Source organism: Ambystoma mexicanum, chromosome 1q (assembly GCF_040938575.1).
Source record: "Ambystoma mexicanum isolate Mex_15411 chromosome 1q, UKY_AmexF1_1, whole genome shotgun sequence".
Classification (NCBI taxonomy): Eukaryota; Metazoa; Chordata; class Amphibia; order Caudata; family Ambystomatidae; genus Ambystoma; species Ambystoma mexicanum.
In genome coordinates, this window is record NC_090922.1 from 699,190,828 (window position 1) to 699,209,307 (window position 18,480).

General features: G+C 45.6%; 1 protein-coding gene across 1 annotated transcript in view; it reads left to right on the top strand.

The window, feature by feature from the left end:
- Positions 1-18,480, top strand: part of STX18 (syntaxin 18) — a 559,937-nt gene that overhangs the window by 18,675 nt on the left and 522,782 nt on the right. Inside the window, exon 2 of the mRNA XM_069641306.1 lies at positions 3,824-3,891. Within this exon, the coding sequence (XP_069497407.1) occupies positions 3,824-3,891 (68 nt within the window). The remainder of the gene's footprint in view (positions 1-3,823; positions 3,892-18,480) is intronic.

An 18,480-nucleotide genomic window follows, 5' to 3' on the forward strand; every position in this document is an offset into this window, starting at 1 on the left:
GTTAAGTGAGAGGGAAAACACACCTGTGAACCGGAGGAAAAGAAGCCGGCGAACCGGAGCTGAAAAATCCAAAGGGCTGGAGCAAAAGGATAGCAGGCAAATGGCCAAAAGAAGAAAACAGCACTTACACCCAAAGGAAAGCCAGCATCAGGGTTGCAACGCGCCGACCGCTGGGAGATGGGGGGAATAAGAACCTCCTAGCGGTCGGCCATGTTGGAAACTACTAGACCGCGCCGAACGCAGAACAGAAAGCGTGGCGGAGCATCAATGGAGGCGAGTCCCCCAACTGCTCCACAAGCACCAATAAGCAGGGCGCATGGCAAAGAGAGCTGGGAATAAGCCTTTTGAATTTTACATTGAGTTCTTCTCTACAATCTATTCACAAGAATGCGCATAACCTACTACTTTTGGCATTTGGCATGAGGGCTGTTTACACTCAGGCTCCAATGTCAGCCATGTCTAAATGACCATTGCGCCAAATGACCAGCGCCAAATTCGGTTTTGCGCTACTATGGCCATGTCGAAGGGGCTCTGCGGCCAAAGTGGTTTGTCAAAATGGCCGGCGCCATAAGGTTTGTGCTAAAACGTGGCATACTGATTAAACGTATCTTTGTGCCAATGTATGTACTATATGAGCGCCTCAGACTGTTTTCACTTTAAGCAGAGGGCCCGACCATCTTCAGCTTGGCCTGAATATTTGGGGGACAGAGGGGTTGGTGCTGAAAATGCAGGGGTTAGATGCTGGGGTTAAAGAAGGCAGGTTCGTGGGAGCGCAGCGACATGACACAAAGTGGGGCAGATGCCTTTGTCTGGGCTGTTTGGGTGGATGATGCAATTTACCCTACTTTGTTATGTGATTGTGGTTTTGAGGATGGGTGGTTAGGTTATGTTTGGATGTGGGTGTCAGATAGGCATTTTTTGAATTGAAGCAGATGGCAATGTAAGGATGTGGTGTTGGGAGTCTCTACTTGGTCAAAGTGAGTAATAGTGATGTGGGGGTGGGAGGAAAGCTTATGTAGCCATATATCATGACATACCCAGGGCGTCAAATTGCAATACTTGTGGGGTGGGGTGTAGTTTGGGATTTTGGGAAAGGGTGAAAGATTTTTGAGGACTTAATACCCATGAATATTGTTTATTTCATGGAGATGGCGTGTATATTGATCCACATTATTTCAAAACACGTCTCGCTCTGATAAAAATGTCTGCGATTGTTGAACATCCTTGAGTGATGTCTGTCCTTTGGCTTAAGCACATTTAAAAAGACACCGCCTTTACCATGTGACAATATTTTGAATGTTTGGTTGAATTTCCTGAAGCTAAAGTGCGGGAGTTCACTAGTGAGGGTACTCTGACGCATATATGGGTATATGATGGTTTACATTTCTGGGAACCACAGTTGCCAACTGGCCTAATAATGTAATTGGGATTATTATTCGGCCCTTGCTGCTTAGCACCTATACATTGCATGTTGGGAGCAGTACTGTCCCTTTTAATGTTGATGTTGGTGTGGAACTAGTTTGTTGTATTGTTTTTTCATGGGTCACAGTGTGTGATCCTTGCCATATAATTGAATATCACTGTGCATTGCCTAAATAAAATTGTGAGTTCTCAAAGCCTGCCATCATTATACATAAAAATACCAGTGTCAAAATCAGTCTGCTATTGATGAACGTTTTTGAGTGCTGGTTGTATTGGGCTAACCGCATCGGATTTAAAGGTAATGACTTACCAAAAATAATGGCAAAGAACACTTTTGTATGGTGCTCATGACTACCCTTCCTTGCTCATTGAAGTGAAAATGATTACTCTGATGCATATTTTGACCTTACACACAACATTTCTAACCATCTTGCATTTCACACCTAACTTTTTCTTAGAACCACATTCCACAAGGAGAACCTAATTTCAGAAATTGTTTCATAATAATGTATTGATATATGTATGCATACATGAATACATTTTCACACAATACATTTAATCAATGTAATATTCTTTTGTACCTACCTACAGGAATTGCTAAAATGAATGAATACCACACCCTGTGGCCATAGCACTGTACAATCACATCATACCAATCATTCTCACAGACGAATTAACAAGCCTAAACCTGTGTCCTCACTATTGGAAGCTTTAAGTGGACTCTTTTGTGTGACAATCTTAAAATTCCCTCTTGGCAACCCCCCCTTAGAGGTCGAGGCAAGTGGTACTTCACCGGGAGAGAGTTCCCCCTTAGGGTACAAGGACTCTTGTTCCTATGAGGAACCCCTGAAAACACGCCATAAAATGGCATATATGGGACTGTGCCCCAAATCCAATACTTTAAATGATCAAGACTTGAAGAAGGAACAAGAGAAAAGAGCTATTGCCTCTTTAACTGAAAAGTCTAGATCCACTGAGACAAATGGATTCAAAGTGCAGTGTTCGTTAACTCCGAAAAGAAACTTGAACTGCCTGGGTTAAGGAAAGCGAAGCATAACCCACCCTAAAAGGGGTACCAATAGAGCTGAAAGAGATAAGAAGTTGTTGCAAAATCTGAACTGCCTAAATGACAGAGAGAGAATAACTAATCCTAAAAGGGAGAGAGAGAACTGTAAGAGAGTTTGAAACGCTCAAAGAAAGTGAGAAAGGATGGGAAGCCTTTAGAAACAATTTACAAGTAAGTATAGTATTATCTTGGAAAGATGGGAAGATTAACCCTGTTTATGAAGTGAATGATTGTTCTATAAGAACAGGAGACCAGGAGCAGAAGGCCCAAGATGCCTTCAAAATAATAACTTGCAAGAGAATGCAGAGGATATAGAGAGGAAACATACCAACAAGAGAAATAAGAATCTTGTAGAGACTTCTAGTTTTCCTGAAATATGCAAACCTTTTCAAGATTAACCTAAGGAACCAACCAGACTCGAGTAAAGTCATTGCATCAAAGAAAAAGAGCAGCTAAGAGCACATTGAGAATTGTATGAGCTTATACGAGGAGCCACAAACGACTATTTGAAAATTACATATTGAACTGGAGTTTAAAAGACTAAAGAGAACAGTATAAGAAGTAGCTGTCGGGAGAAGGGAGACATTCTCCTGACCTTATTCTTTTATTTGGTTCAACTTAGTGGTAGCATTAGATAGCATTAGTTTATGGATGGTGGACTCATTCTTTTTGGATACTTAAAGATGACTGACTAGGACCTTAGTAAAGGAGGTAGGGAATACCCCATAGCGATTGGTATAGTCAGCTTTTCACATGCCATTTAATAAAGTAATTCTAAAGATGCCCTCTGAGAGTATGCATCCTTCTTCTGATCCACCACAACTTCCAAGCCTGCATTACTTGCTTTCATCCATAACCTATTTTCCAAGCAATTGATCATGCATACACCCACCTGCCCTGCTGAGAATCTCCCCATCTCTACTCCAACACAAAAGATACAACATTAGCAGGCTGGAAAACGAGGAGAAATGACGAATGCAAGAATTCATATACCTACCACCAGTACTTTGGAACAACATGCATGCATCAAGTAGCCTACCACCCTTGTTCTGTTCAGAGAGGCCCTCAATGCTCCACTTTTCAAAGAACATAACTCTGATTTCTGGGTCCTGGTAACCCACTCTGACCCTCAGTGTATCCCATCTGCCTCTTCTCTTATGCTAATTTTGTACCCTCCCTCATCTCTTGTGCTGCTTTCTGTTACTCACAGCTAGGTGTCTGCTATATTATCGTATGCATAAATAAGTGCATTCATCCACTTTAAAGGTATTTGATAAAACACAGCTAAATGCAATTCTATTCATTTAATAAATGTAATTCAATCTTTTTTTTTAGATTTGCAATATTGGAAAATTGAAAGATTTCCTTTTGGAACACAGAAAGGATTACATTAATGCTGGTAGGTGAGTATGAGAACATCTTCTATACAACAATGAAAGTGTACTTTCACAATTATGCACATTTATATACAATAGGTTTGCACCTTCAGTTTCTGTCAAGCAAGGAATGGACATACTGTGACCACATTATGTTCCACAGAATATGTACCCTTTCAGATTTATTAGCAATTTACATGGTAGATTCAAGACTCTCTCCAAAGAAACAGCAAAAATACAGTAATAGCTTAGCTAAATCCAGCTAGACATGCAGTCTGCTCGTGATTTATGTGATAAAATAGCCATTTTGTCTCCCCAAAGAGGGAGTCTGTTTAAGATCAAATATCAAAGTACCTTAATTCCGACATTATCTGATAAAACACAAAGCTCCTTGATTGTGCTGCCTTCAACCAGATATTCTACTTGGGGTCTCCTCAAGCTCAGTTTGTAAGTCTTAATCCTGTTTGTTATATAGGGGTGTTCATATGGGGCAACCTAATCCACCAGACAGCTGTACAGTAGAGAGAGACTCAGTTTGTTGAAACCGGATTGCTGCAGGGATTCTGGGCCAGTTCAGTCCCAACTTCCATGGAGAATATCTTCAAGAGACGACAAGTGCTGTTGCTGTAGATCCCTAAAGACTAGCCCTACCTGGAAAGCACCCCAGAACATGGCTGATTTGGGACCTGGGAACCCCATTAGAATGCAGTTGTCTCCAAACTCTAAGGCCTCTCTCCTTCCACCTTCATATAAATTCATTGTGCCCTGACCCAGAGGAAAGATCTGATTGTTCCTAGTGATAGGGAGAGTTCCAGTGCTTTAAAGAGCAGGCTTTGCACAGACCAAGGTACTCGTGCCAGGGTGGTAATTGACAGAGACTCTTTGATTCAGGCAGACAGGCGAGGGGGGCAGAGTTGAGTGTAGCGAGTAGAGAAGCATCAGTTCACAGAAGCGTCCCACCATCTTTGCTTCCAAACGTCCTGTACCCCACTCACTGCTCACAAAGCACTCTGGGTATGACCTCAAAAAGCGCAGAAGATTCCGAAATAGGCAGCTAGGATTAGACCTCTTACAGAAGGCTATGAGGGAACCAATCTGCTGTAGAAGATTACTTATTTAAGGGGATGAGACCTCCCCACTCCCTTTTTTATCTTTCGGCAGCTAAAGAGGGATTGCATCTGGAACTCTGCAGGAATTACAGTTTGCTCTAAAGCCTTCTGCTATTCAAGTGAATACAGAGACTGCCAAGAAAAGACAGAGCATTTCCCCTTAACCATTCTTTTGTAACATTTGGTGTGGTCTGCTAACAGAACAAGATATACTGCAGCTGAGACCTGTAAGGAACTCATGGTGGCAACAGTAAAGACAGACACAAGTGATCACAGTTCAAGCGTGTTAATGAAACTGTATAAAGGGGCGAGAAAAACACCTTATCTAAATCTAAGATGGGAGCAAGCTACGACCATCAAATAATAATAAGGCAGTCCTAGTGGCATCTTGTCAAATAAAAACGGTCTATGCTAAAAATAACTATTGCCAATCCTTACCGCTAAATTACAAAATAGTGTGGGATAATGTTCACCAGAAAAAAAAGAAGCGCTCAATAAATAATAAGTCAAGATAGTATAGCGAGGTCTACCTTCCCCATGATTTTTTAGCATCGGACAAGGTGGGCATCTTGAGCACAGCACACAACGGGGCTTCTCCAGTACAATGCTACTGTTCTTCTCAGCGATATCCGGGTCTTTGTTGGCCAAGTCTCTTTTACAGAAAGTCTCTTGTCCCTGAGTGCCTGATGTATATAAATTACAAAACAAAAAGTTCCTTTTTGTTATCTTTTACGATGGGTGATGACTCTTCAACCCGGGACCCCCCTCATCGGGACTACGATCCTTCTGGATGTTTAGCGTCCCTACGTCGGGTTCACTACGTCCTTTTTACTCCTAATACTATCACCTATAGTATTCAGAAGTTGTATTGTCTTTTTTAAACAATCTTTCACTGTGGGCCTCCCTCAACCGGGTTCACTCTTGCCAACACAATGTTCACAGGGTTACTGTTTTTCATCCCACCTTGCAGCCATCCCTCAGCCGGGTTCACATTTTCCTTAGCTTGCTTCTTGATTGCGGGTCAAAGACTTTCGACTGTACAAGGGGTTTTTACTCGACCCTTGTATGACCACTTTGACCTTCCTTGACGGGCTGTCCCAGGGCCTTCTGGTATCTGTATTTTTAACAAAAGGGGACCAGGCAGAGTCTTTTGAATAAGCGCCCACGCAGCGCCGGACCGCTCTGCAGACGTTTTTTCCCTGGCTTTAAAAGTTTAACACACAAGATCTTTGTTAATAACTTCTTTCATCTTATATCAGGTTGCTATTTGCAACTTTTGTTCAACACAGCTCAGTCCACTATGTGTTCTCCCTCTGACTCACCGGCTGGGTTGAACTCCTAGGCGTTTCTTGTCTCTGGAGTCCAGGATGGTAGCAAGTGCCTCTCTCCGTCTTGGTTATCAGTGTAGAAGGGCCTTGTGCACCGTTGACATGTTACACCATACACCAGCTGTAGTTCCCAGTCTTACGATTCCTTTCACATAGGTTTCATTGGCCTGGGTCGAAAGGGCCAAAGGCACATCCCTCCTTGTCCTCCTCCCCAGTCTCGCCGCCTTTCTCCTCCTCTTGAACTGCCGTCCTGGAACAGCCGCCTCCTTGTGCATGTTGCTTTGCTCATAGTGTGCTCTTGTGCTCCACCTTTTATCTGTAACGCTCACCTGATATCCACGGGGACGCCATTCAGCCTGACTGGAACACTTGCAATCTCTAACCCCTCCCTTGGATTCTGTTCGGCCGAGGATCGGGCCTGAAATACAGGAATTTCGGGTTTAATATTACTGTCTCTGTTGGATCCCACCTCCTTTGTGGACCCAACGTTCCCCTTAGTTCTCTCCTCACCTTGCTTTCTTGAATGATGCGCCCTCCGTCCTGCCTCTCGGTGCCGGGGTGCGTTGTTGGTGTGGGCGCGCTGCGACCTAGTTGCTTCACTGGTGCGGGCCCTAAGAGTCCAGACCGGCTCTGGCTCCAATCCGTCAGGGTAAGTTTGCTGGTTTTTGCAGTTTGTTCTTTTCTTTCCAATTGCCCCTGTTAATGTCTCTCATTCTTCCTCTAGGTGCAGGAAGAGCTCATTAGTGATGTTGTGCTGCTTGGGGCTAAGCACGAGATGGTAAGTGAAAGCGCGATGTGCGACGCTATCTGCCTTTTCTTGTGCTGACCTGTCTTTCTCTCTTTCTTGCAGGCCGCTGCAATGTCCCAGAATGGATGCTGGTTGAGAAAATAATTAGGGGCAGGGGCAGGAGTCATGACATTATCCCTGTGGGGAAGGGAAAGGCCCGTCAGGTGTGTGTGGTTATCAATTGCCTAACCCTGCCTGACCCTTGTGTTGGGAGATGTCAGGTAAATGGCTCTGGTGTTAATCCATTGTCTTTCATGGTTTAAGAAAGTGTTCATGTCGGAGAAGGGCGGGGTCAGAGGTAGAATCTCTGAATATCCTACGGGGTAGGATGGGGAAAAGTCGTGTTATAAGGAAGGGGGAACCGCACCTCACAACCGTCGGTGTCCCACTTCCACTCCCTGAAGATCCCCCATCCAGGTGATCCTCCCGCACTGGTCCACCCCCAGGAACTGGATCCAATAGCGATGGCCGTGTCCTGGCCACCTGGATGACAGATCCCCGAGGACTAGCGGGTGAGACACTTTCAGGTTTCTTTTTAAAAAAAATGTTTTGTTATTTGTTTTGATCAAATTAGATCTTTACAACATATTAAAAACCAATTTATTGCCATACTTAAAATCAACATTGAGTTTACAGTTCTTTTTTACAGTTCTACCAATCAGAAGACATGACATACCTAAGAAAGAAAGGAAGAAAGAGAGCAAACAAAAGAAAAAGAAAACCTTCATTTATTATTGCCTGTGTGCTTCTGCCTTTAGAGGCAGAGTGCCACCTTTCACTACAAAGTCGGGAATTCTTTTGTCTTCCTTTACAGGGGTGAATTGTAGAGCTTTTGACTAGTGTATTTATATTTGTAGTTTAAGGATCTTATGTATGGAGAATCTTGGTTGAACAATTTGTTTTATTTGGGGTTGTGGGCGGATGTTGTGCGCGGCTGAATGTGGCTGCCTGAGTGCGAAGCTCTGCAGCCTGGAATTTTCCCCTGGCTGAATCCTAAGCTTCTAGGGTGCACAACACTGAATAATTGGGCGTCCCTTCCTGCAGAACGCCAATATACCTGACCTGAGGAGTCAGGTGCCCATAAGACCGGCTTTGTCGCTTCCCGGACCTCCGTTGTTCTGGGGATATGCTGGCACGGTTCACTTGGCCCGCACTGCTCGCCTCTCTCCTGCTGTGTTCTTTTGCCTGGGCCTGGCGGACGCTACTGTGAGAAACCTGAAGGTGTCTCACCTGCTAGTCTCCTGGGATCTGTCATCCAGGTGGTCAGGACAAGGCCATCGCTATTCGGGTGTGGATATATTGACCCTCTCAACGGCATTGCCCCACATCACTAAGCTGCATTTGCGCAAGAAACAGTAACCTGGCGGCGCTGGCTCCTGTGCGCACCAGGACCTCAAAACTGCATTTTGGCAGCAACAAAAAAAAAATTGCTGCAGCAGCCTGCATAGCACACTTCAGGCAAAATGGAACATGGGGACACACTGAAAAAGTATACCAGTGTGTTCTGAAACATATATGTAATCAAGTGAACAGGCAGCACTGCTTTGCTGCAAAAGCTAAAATCCCCTTCAAAATGAAACATTTTCACCCTTTCAAAATGCAGTTTTTATGCTAATTCCATCTGTTCATTCTGAAACCACTGTGATTCAAAAGGCCCTGTCATGCCCAGGATATTTCACTGTGCTTCACCAAAACCAGGCATAATTCCTGAGTGACAGGCCCAGTCAAACCAGCTCTTAAAGAAATCGATGAGCAACTTTTATTTCACTCGCACAGGAACACGCGTTCATTTCTTGCCAAAATGTATCCAGGTTCAGCAGTTCAAAGAGACTAACTATCTGAGCCAAGTCAAGTATAAATGTATCTATGCTTTGGATAAAACTCCTGCATTCAAGGAAAGGACTACAGCTGCAAAGACCGTGTGGGCAATCTGAGGAGCTGCCAGACCGAATTTAAAGAAAGAAATGCTAGCAGTTTTAACACATGTGGAAAAATAGGCTTTGCTGACTGAAAATAAAATAAATGGCCTGTTTAAAACTAAATTCTTAATGAAAGCCTGCTTACTTAGCAATGTAAAGGGATTATGCTAGTGGTGATAATACACACATAGGCTATCTTCTTTCACAGGTTGTTTTAATTCAGGACCTAAACTAAGAAATTAAATAGTTAAAAACACAGGTGCTGGATTTGCAAGCTCTCAGAAAAACCAGTCATTCCAGTTGCCAGCCATAAAACTTCCCCAAGGAAGAGAAATGCACCATAAATCCAGGACACGTAAGTGAAAATTGACAGCTTGAAAAACTTTGAATGGGCCAGGACAATGAAAGTTCACACGCTCGTCAGACATTCGTCTAAGCTCCAGGCTGGGACAATAGCAGTCCTGGGACACTCACCTGTCAAGTGTGAAGGGGCAATAAAACCTTCAAATAAGACTGGAAACCCCCACTTTGCCTTGAAGGAAATGACAGTTGGCAGCAGTTGAAGTTAAACAAAAACAAAATGACCCAACAAAGGAACTGCCATTTTGTAACGCTCACCTTGTGTCTCCACGGGGGCGCCTCTCAATAACCGGGAAGTTCTTCGGAACCCTTCACCTGCCCCTGGAATCGGTAGAGGTAACACTTGTATAATGTAAAGATGCGCTCTCCGTCCTGCCACGATGGGCAGGGGCACGTCGATGTGGCACTGTATCGCTGAGTTACTTCACTGGCGAGGGCCGGAGTTCAGGCCGGCTGCAACTCCTATCCGGGTAAGTATTCAGGTGAGTCTTGACTGGTGGAACAATGTCTTTGGGTGGTGTTTTGCCGTGATGAATTCGCCGGTAGTAACCTTCTTACTATTGCTGCAGGTGATGATGATGCTGCGAAGTAGCCGAAGGCGAGTCCGAACAGGTAAGTGAACACCAAGCGGGGCGGAAGCGTCCTTGCAAATGGCTAACCTGTGATTTGCTTTATCTTGCAGGCCAGGGTGGCCCGGAGGTGAATTGTCCTCGAAAATCCGGGAGGAGAGGGCACTGCCCAGGCGGTGGATGAAGCTGAGCAGGGAAGGATTAAGACGAGACTGGTCTTGGAAATCGACGAAGCCGGAGGACACCGTCTAGCCAACGGATGCATGGATGCAGGTAAGGATGGAAAAGATTTGGGCCTTCGATGTTGACGAAGCCTGAGGTATACTGGACAGGACCAGATGAGCGTCACGCTGCTAAGCAGATTATCGCAAAGCGCGTGCCTCAAGGCAGGCGTGGTTTAAATAGCAAGGCGGTCTCCCAGGTGTCTTTGGGGCGGGCCCCTCCCTGGAAGCTAGACCGCAGGATGCAGTTCTCCTGTATTCCACCTGGGGGCGGCCATGCTGGTCCAACGCTCATTGAAACCCTGTTCCTGCAAGCGTCTCCTATGCCAGCAACGCCAAGACTGGCTCAAGGGCATCCGAGGCGAGCCAAATGAGGTCCTTAAGGGCCTGTGACCCATAGAAGGGGATAAGGTCGTGACACATTTGGTGCTAAAGATTATTTTATAAAGAAACTTTAAAGACTTTTTATCTCTGCAGCAAGAATTAGTAACATTTTTAAAAGTTAGCAATTTCAAATCTAATTTTACGGGGCTTTCTTTTAAAACTTGGTAGAACTCATTGCCACATAGGAAACAGAAGTTACAATATAGGACAGATTACAAGGAAAGTATTATTAATGTTGCGAACATAACATTTTGTACACACGTCCCTGGTGATAATGCGCATCTGTGTATAAAATTGCAGAATTTTAGGCCAAATCTTTCATTTAAAATTACCAAAATGTATCAGACAGGCGAAACAAGGTCTTGCAGACCTGAGCATTGGACTGATCTGTTCTGCACATAACATGTAACCTGTGTGTATAATTTGCCAAGAGATTGCAATTGAAGAAATGTATGTTTTTGGCAAAATCAGATTTTCAGTAAAGTAAATGTGGGAGTTTCTGGACATTGTAAAACTCGCCTCATAAACATGACATCATTCCCTTAGAAATCCAACCAACTGAGAGCCAGGCGGAGACTATCTCCCCTGCCCAATCCAAGTAGTTTAGGGGCATGCGTAATTAATCCTGCCCAGCCTCTACCTTGATGATGTCATTTTGCACTATAAATAAGGGTCCCTGACAAGACCATAGACACTCTTCCTGATTTCCTGCGCTGCGTTCCTGTTTCATCTATCCAGGCTCCAGATCTCAACTACAAGGCCAAGCATTGCTGATCCTACTCCAGGGCCCATTGCAAAACCCAAGCATTGCTGATCATACTCCAGCAAAGGCCTCAAATTCTGAAAACCACTAAAATTCCCAAATAACCAAAAGGAAAAACTGTGGTACTTTTGGCATCCTGATCCAGCTTGGCTTGCCGCCACTCACTGCATGCTGCTGCCATCCTATTACCCTGATGACCCATATTATCCAGTGACCAGAATTGCCAGTCCAGAAGTGCTACCCGGTGTCCAGTCTCTGCCCAGCTGATCCTGTCCCACTGATTTTGTCCGGCTGTCTTTTGTTAGACCAGATCCGTGAGGTGACCAGAGCGCTTACTGTACAAAATCCAAAAACTTAAAAGTTAACTGTGAGCATCAATAAGAACCATAGAAAACCATAGTATGCCTTGCCTTGCTTTGTCTCTAGTTCCCCTCTCTGTCATCCTATCCTTATCCTGATAAACTTGTAATATTGTCAAAAATCATCCTTGAAACCCTGCCATTGATTTCTATTGGCAGCGTCCGATCTTTTAGTAATTTTGTCTTGTAAAATCCTAAAATATTAATCCTATTTCGAGTGATCGGACTGGTTCCGCCAGGGCGGGTGCTCGGGAACTAGGGTTGAATTTGCGAATCAACCCTGGAGTTTACTGTCACTCTTTGGTATCCTAGCCTGAATGCTCTAGTGTACGGTAAAACTGCTCTTGTCAAAACTGAGTTCCTTTCCCTTTCTCACCGCACCGTTTTACTCAAAACGCAACTCACTAGATCTTGCATAACTCACTCAATATGCAATATTTCACCCGTTTTTATTAAAAACCATTTTGGTAATTTCAGGCGGGATTTGCAAAAGTTTGCAAAATTCCCAACGTGTTATTTGCTGCAACATGTTTTAAAACCTGCCACTCATTGAACTGTATGCTACTGGTTACACATTGCTTGTGATTGTTTGTACTTTTATATGGTTGCTGTCATTTATATGGTTGCTGTCATGAGGAATAATATTTGTTTCAAGGTTTTTACACACATTTATTCATCCATTTCCGAGTGTCATTTTAAACATTGCCACGGTTTGAAATCCTTTTTTCTCTCTTGTTTGGGGAGGGAAGGTCAGATTTCAATTCTGTTTTCCATTTGCCATTCCTGATTACCTGCTGCTTCTGTTTATCCACTTAGAATTGATTATTTGTGGGTTGAGGGAACATTCCAGGGGGAAATTCAACTGAAGTGCTATCTTACCTAAAATCAAAAAGTGCTCCTATTCCGTGGTGTTTTGTAGATGTGTCAATAGAAGGTTAACTAAGTGCATTGCTTACATTCCTATTGTTCTTATCAGCCCATTGTTGATCGCTGCCCCATATTAAACATTGTATGATTTATTTGAATTTTCAAATAAATAATTATTATATTTTATCAACCAGCCTGGTTCATGGTCCATTGTGACCCGGGTTATTTGAAAAGGGAGTGTGATATGAGTGGTGTACCATCTCAATATTGAATCTAACATAAAAACATAAGCATTTCAATAGCGTGCTGCATACTAGGCTGAGACTAAGGTGTGTGTCGCCTGATTGAAGTCCTTAACAGGATCCAGTTCCTGGGGGTGGACCATGGGGGAGGATCACCTGGATGGGGGGGGGTCTTCGGGGAGTGGAAGTGGGACACCAAAGGGTGAGCTGCAGTATCCCCTTCCTTATAATATCTTTTCCCCATCCCGCCCGGTAGGAAACTCTACCCCCAGCCCCTTTTTTCCAACACAAACACTTTCTCACAGCGTGAACGACAATGGACTAATATCCGAGCTGTTTACCTGACATGTCCCAACACACAAGGGTCAGGCAGAGTCAGACAATTACTGACAACTACACACCTGACTACCCTTTCCCTTCCCCATAGGGATAAAAGGCAGACCACAGAGTACACTCCGAGCAAGGCCGAGCACACGAGCAAGCAGCCATTCCTGATTGGCAGTTCAAACGGAGGAGAAAGGTGGCGAGACCTGAAAGGATGTCAAGGAGGGAGTTGCCCTTGCCCTTTTCAACTCGGACCCGCAAAGCCTCCGATGAAAGATACCCAAGGCCCGGAATCGCAGGTGGTGTGACGGATGTCAGCAGGTCATGGCACCCTCCCGCACTGATAGCAAGGGCGGGGGGAGGTAGTTGCCATCGAGCTACCATCCTTGACTCCAGCGGCAAAAGGAACCGCCAACGAGTGCAACATAGCCAGTGAATTGGATGAACCTGATAGTCGACCGGCTTGTGTTAAATCCAAGGTTGCAGTGGCAACAGTAAGACAAAGGAACATTTTATGAACTTGGCACGAGAGTCAGCGTTGTCCGACGCCATGTGGGTGCTCAGTCGAAGGTCTGAACAAAGAGAGTGTGTGTTGAATGTTGAGAGTGCAAGAAAACTACATGTACGAAGAGGCCGTAGGGAAGGGCGGTAAAAGGGGTCAAGGTGGTCATACACCGGTTAAGTCAAATCCCATGTACAATCGAAATTCCTTTTGTTGGTATAAAATTGGTGTTGGCGCCCGGCTGAGGGGAACACTGTGTGAACTGTGAGCCTGACTGGGGGCTTAAACGGAAGCCTGACCTGACTGGGGGCTGGAAAACCAAGGGAAGTGAATCCCACTTAGTGAGAAAATACCCATGAACATTGTGATGACAAGTATGAACCCGACTGCGGGATGTCCACATTTAGTAGTTGGTCAGAACTCAACTGAGGGAGGCTGATGATTGAGAGAAGGATTGGAGCCTGGCTGGGGGGGATCCAAGAGTGACAGATTACGTAAAGATTACAAGAAGAAGGAACCGTTGTTGTTTAGTTTTGGAGTATCGGGTCCTCTGAAGCAAGAGACTTAAGCACAGAAAGCCCTGATACCTGAAAAGGAACTGTACCTTGTGCTGGAGAAGCCCAGGAGTGTGCTGTGCTCGAGAGTCCCACCTTGTCCCGTGCTAAAAACGTGGGGAAGGGCGACCCCGGCAATAACATCCTGGCTTATCATTTTGTGAACTCTTCTTTCTTTTCTTGTGAACATTATCCCACACTCGTTTGTAGCATAGCGGTAAGGATTGGCAATAGTTTTTTTTTTTTAGGATAGGCCATTTTTATTTGACTTAACTCCACTATTATTTGATGGTCGTAGCTTTCTCCCATTTTAGAGTTACGTTTAGCTTTGGCGTTTATCTCACCCATCTTACAGTTTAATAAACACCCTTGAACTGTGATCACTTGTGACTGTCTCACTTTGATGCCATGCCTTCCTTACACTGCGCAACCGTTGCCCATGAGCTCTCGACCCCTGCTTCACTGCTCTTCGGGGAACCCACTGTGGGCGGCGTGTTGCCTCCATTGTTTCCTCCTCAAGGCTGGCCCCCGGACTGGCTTGCCTGCTGCTCCGCCTGGACTGCAACTGTGTTGAGCTGCATGGCTGCTGCGGCAGTAGCCAGCTGAACCGTTGGTGGCACTGCTCTCTTGCCGGCCGGTTAGATTGGCATCTTCCAGAAGCACCACAACACACTGCCTTCCCCACTGCTCCGGGGCGCGGCCTGCGCTGGGCTGCCTGCATCTACCTTGGGTCCTGATGCTGCGGTGGGCAACTGGGCAGCCGCGGGATACTCTCCACCCACCTTAAAGGCCAAACTGGGGTGGAATGCCCTCCCCCATCAACGGCTGTACCCCCGCCCCTTGGGTTCTTTGTAAGACTTGACTATCTGCTGATGTGGCCTTCAGGTGTAGTCCATGTAATAGCAGGTCCTAAAAACCGCATTCACTCGCCTGCAGATCACGGACCGCTTGATCAGTGACGCTTGAGCTGCCACTCATCCCTGGGTGCGGGCGGCTACTGAAGCCCCTGGACTGCATCCTAATCCCTGCACCTCTGTGCTACTCCTGCATTCTGAAACACCGCTGCAGGGTTCACTAGGCATTGGGGTGATGGACGTTGGCAGCGTTCTGCAACCCTCTTTTTCCTTTCTACCCCACTACACATCCTCTGGGGGATCGACATGACTAAGGGTGCAGGGAAGAAACAGAGCTCAATGAACATGTACACCAGGCCTACGCCCAAAACTGGATGGGGCGGACAGCCCTGCAGGTGGTGTGTCGGGCCAGGGACAACCTAGTGAACTCCATTGCATGATGGAGCATATGCGGGAAGGGTTTACTGCCAATAACACTAAGCTGGGCGACATGAGCGGTACAATCAGCTCAATAAAATCACAGATGGAAAAGATCAATACCTGCATTACTGAAGTGGAGACTAGAGTGGGAACGCTCAAAGATGAGGTCATGGCATTTAGAGCAGATGTCACCTTGCTCTCTAAACAAGAGCTATCTATCAGCAGGAAGAATGATGATCTGGAATCCCGATCACAACGCAATCATTTGCAAATAAATAGGCATACCGTAGGATAATATTGATGGTTCAATGGAAGATTTTGTGGAGTGCACCCTAATTTCCTTACTTGATGCCCCTAAACTATCACCGCAAATTGTAATAGAGCGTGCCTACCGTGCGCTTGCTCCTAAGCCCAAGCCCGGGGCTCCTCCCTGACCGATATTAGCATGCATGCTCAACCACGGAAACAAGATGCGCTGCTACAAGCTTCAAGGGCCAAGGGGGAGTTACTGTTAGGCCCTAACAGAATCCACTTGTACCCCGATTATTCGATTGCAGTGCTGCAGGAGCGAAAACCTTCATGGCCACAAAGAATAGGCTTCACAATCTCAGCATGAAAAACACCTTGCTATACCCGGGCAAATTAAGAGTTGAACATGGCAGCAAGGTATACTTCTTCCCTATACCCGAGGAGGCCATGAAGTTCCTAGATGACCACTTCCCTGGGTGAACCTTGACTGTATGGTTCCGTTGCCTAGAACTACTTTTCGACCGATCCTTGTTATGTCACTGACAGTGGATGGGATGTACCCGTGAGCTAACATTGTGGTTCTCCTCGACAAGACTGTTGCTGTTTTTCTACCTTGAATATTGTTCACTTGAGAAATATACACCTGTAATTTGTTTCAAATATGTAACATCATGGCTGTGTTGATGCCCGGGCTGTAGTTGGCTGGCAGCCCTCCCATGCAAAGTTGCAAGCGCTGTTGGGCTGTTGGGTGTGAGTTGTTCATTCCTCTGATTGGGAGAGGGGTGGGGGCTGGGAGTTTCGGGGAAGTTAAACAAAATGTGCTGGACATATGCGTTTTCGTTGATAGAATGCAGTGCCGTTTGCCAACAGTTCCCTTGAAATGCTTAGTATTTGCCCGACATGGGCTTAGGATCTATACTATACATTGGGCCAATGTTGGTTTAGGCATTGAGATGCATGATCTGCAACGTGCAAGGATTGAACAATCCAATAAAAGTGCTGTGGCTTCAGCTGTATATAGAGCGACACAAGGCATGTGTTCTGTTTCTGCAGCAAATGCATGTAGTGGCAGTAGGCTGTGAGAGGTTTGCTAAGAGCTGGGGCATGCAACAATATTTTACGTCATACTCTACTCGATGTAGAGAAGTTATGACTTGTGAGAAACCTGAAGGTGTCTCACCCGCTAGTCCCTGGGGATCTGTCATCCAGGTGGCCATGACATGGCCATCGCTATTGGATCCAGTTCCTGGGGGTGGAACAGTGCGGGAGGATCACCTGGATTATGGGTCTTCGGGGAGTGGAAGTGGGACACCGAAAGGTGAGACGCGGTATCTCCTTCCTTTATAACACCTTTTCCCCAACCAACCAGGTAGGATACCTAGAAGCTCAAACCCCCCATCCCCCCATTTCCGACACAACCACTTTCTCACACACAGTCCATCGTGAGCGACAACAGACTAACACCAGAGCTGTATACCTGACCTGTCCCAACACAAGGGTTAGGCAGAGTCAGTCAATTACTGATGATTACACACACCTGACCTCCATCACACTTCCCCACACGGATAAAAGGCGGAGCGCAAAAGCACACTCGGAGCAAGGCAAAATGCACGAGAAGCAGCAATTCCGAGATGGCATTTTAAACTGAGGAGAAAGGCGGCGAGACCAGAGAGGTCGACAAGGAGGGAATTACCATTGCCCTTTTCGGAGAAGTCCTGCGACTTTCACAAGGCCTCAAGGAAGAGAAACTAAGACCGGGAATTGCAGCTGATGAACGGTACATTGGGTGTCAAAAGTACACAGGACCCTCCCGCATTGATAGCCAAGGCGGGGAGAAGCAATTGTCGCTGTGGTACTACCCTTGACTCAATAGCAAAGCAACGCCAGTGAGTTAAGCACAGCGGTGAGTTGGAGAAACTGATAGCAGACCGGACTGTGTTACACTCAAGGTTGCAAGCGGCAACATTGTATGAAGAAAGAAAACTTGTATGCGATTTGAACTTAAAACTGAAATGGGTACCAGATACAGAGTGGTCTGGCGCCACGTGGGTGCTCACTCGAAGGTCTCTTTTTGGTATCCAACGGAGTGTGTGAGAATTATTGAACTGTGAAATCAAAGTGCTCCTGCAGCCTGTTAAATTGAAACCTGCCTGTTAACTGAAATTGGTCTGAGCCCGGTTGAGGGGGACTAATTGTACAAAAGGGGATCTGACCCCAGAAGAGGGGCATCCTGGGTGAACCGTAAATCACCCAAGAAGATATTTCTGTGGCAAAAGTGAACCCGACTGAGGGATGCCTGCAAACTAAAGTTGGTCTGAACCCAACTGAGGGAAGCACATTTTATGGAAAAGGATCTGAGCCTGGCTGCGGGGGATCCAGGGTGAAGAGTGAATCGCCTGACTTGAATATTTGGAAAATATCTTTTTTCGTTGTTTCTGATATATCAGGCCCTCTAAATCAACAGACTTTAAATGCATGAGACTTGGGCACAGAAGGCCCTGATGTTAGTAAAAGGAACTGTGACCTTGCGCCGAAGAAGCCCAGAAGTGTGCTGTGCTCGAGTGGCCTGCCTTGTCCTGTGCTAAAAACGTGGGGAAGGGAGGCCAACAGCCTGAATATCCTGACTTATCATTTTGTGAACAATTATTTCTTTTCCTTGAACTTTGGCCCACAATATTTGTAGCATAGCAGTAAGGATTGGCAATAGTTTTTGTTGTTTTTTTGTTTATTTGACTAGACTTCACTAGGACTGTATTATTATTATTGGATGGTCATAGCTTGCTTCCATCTTGGAATAGGGCTTAG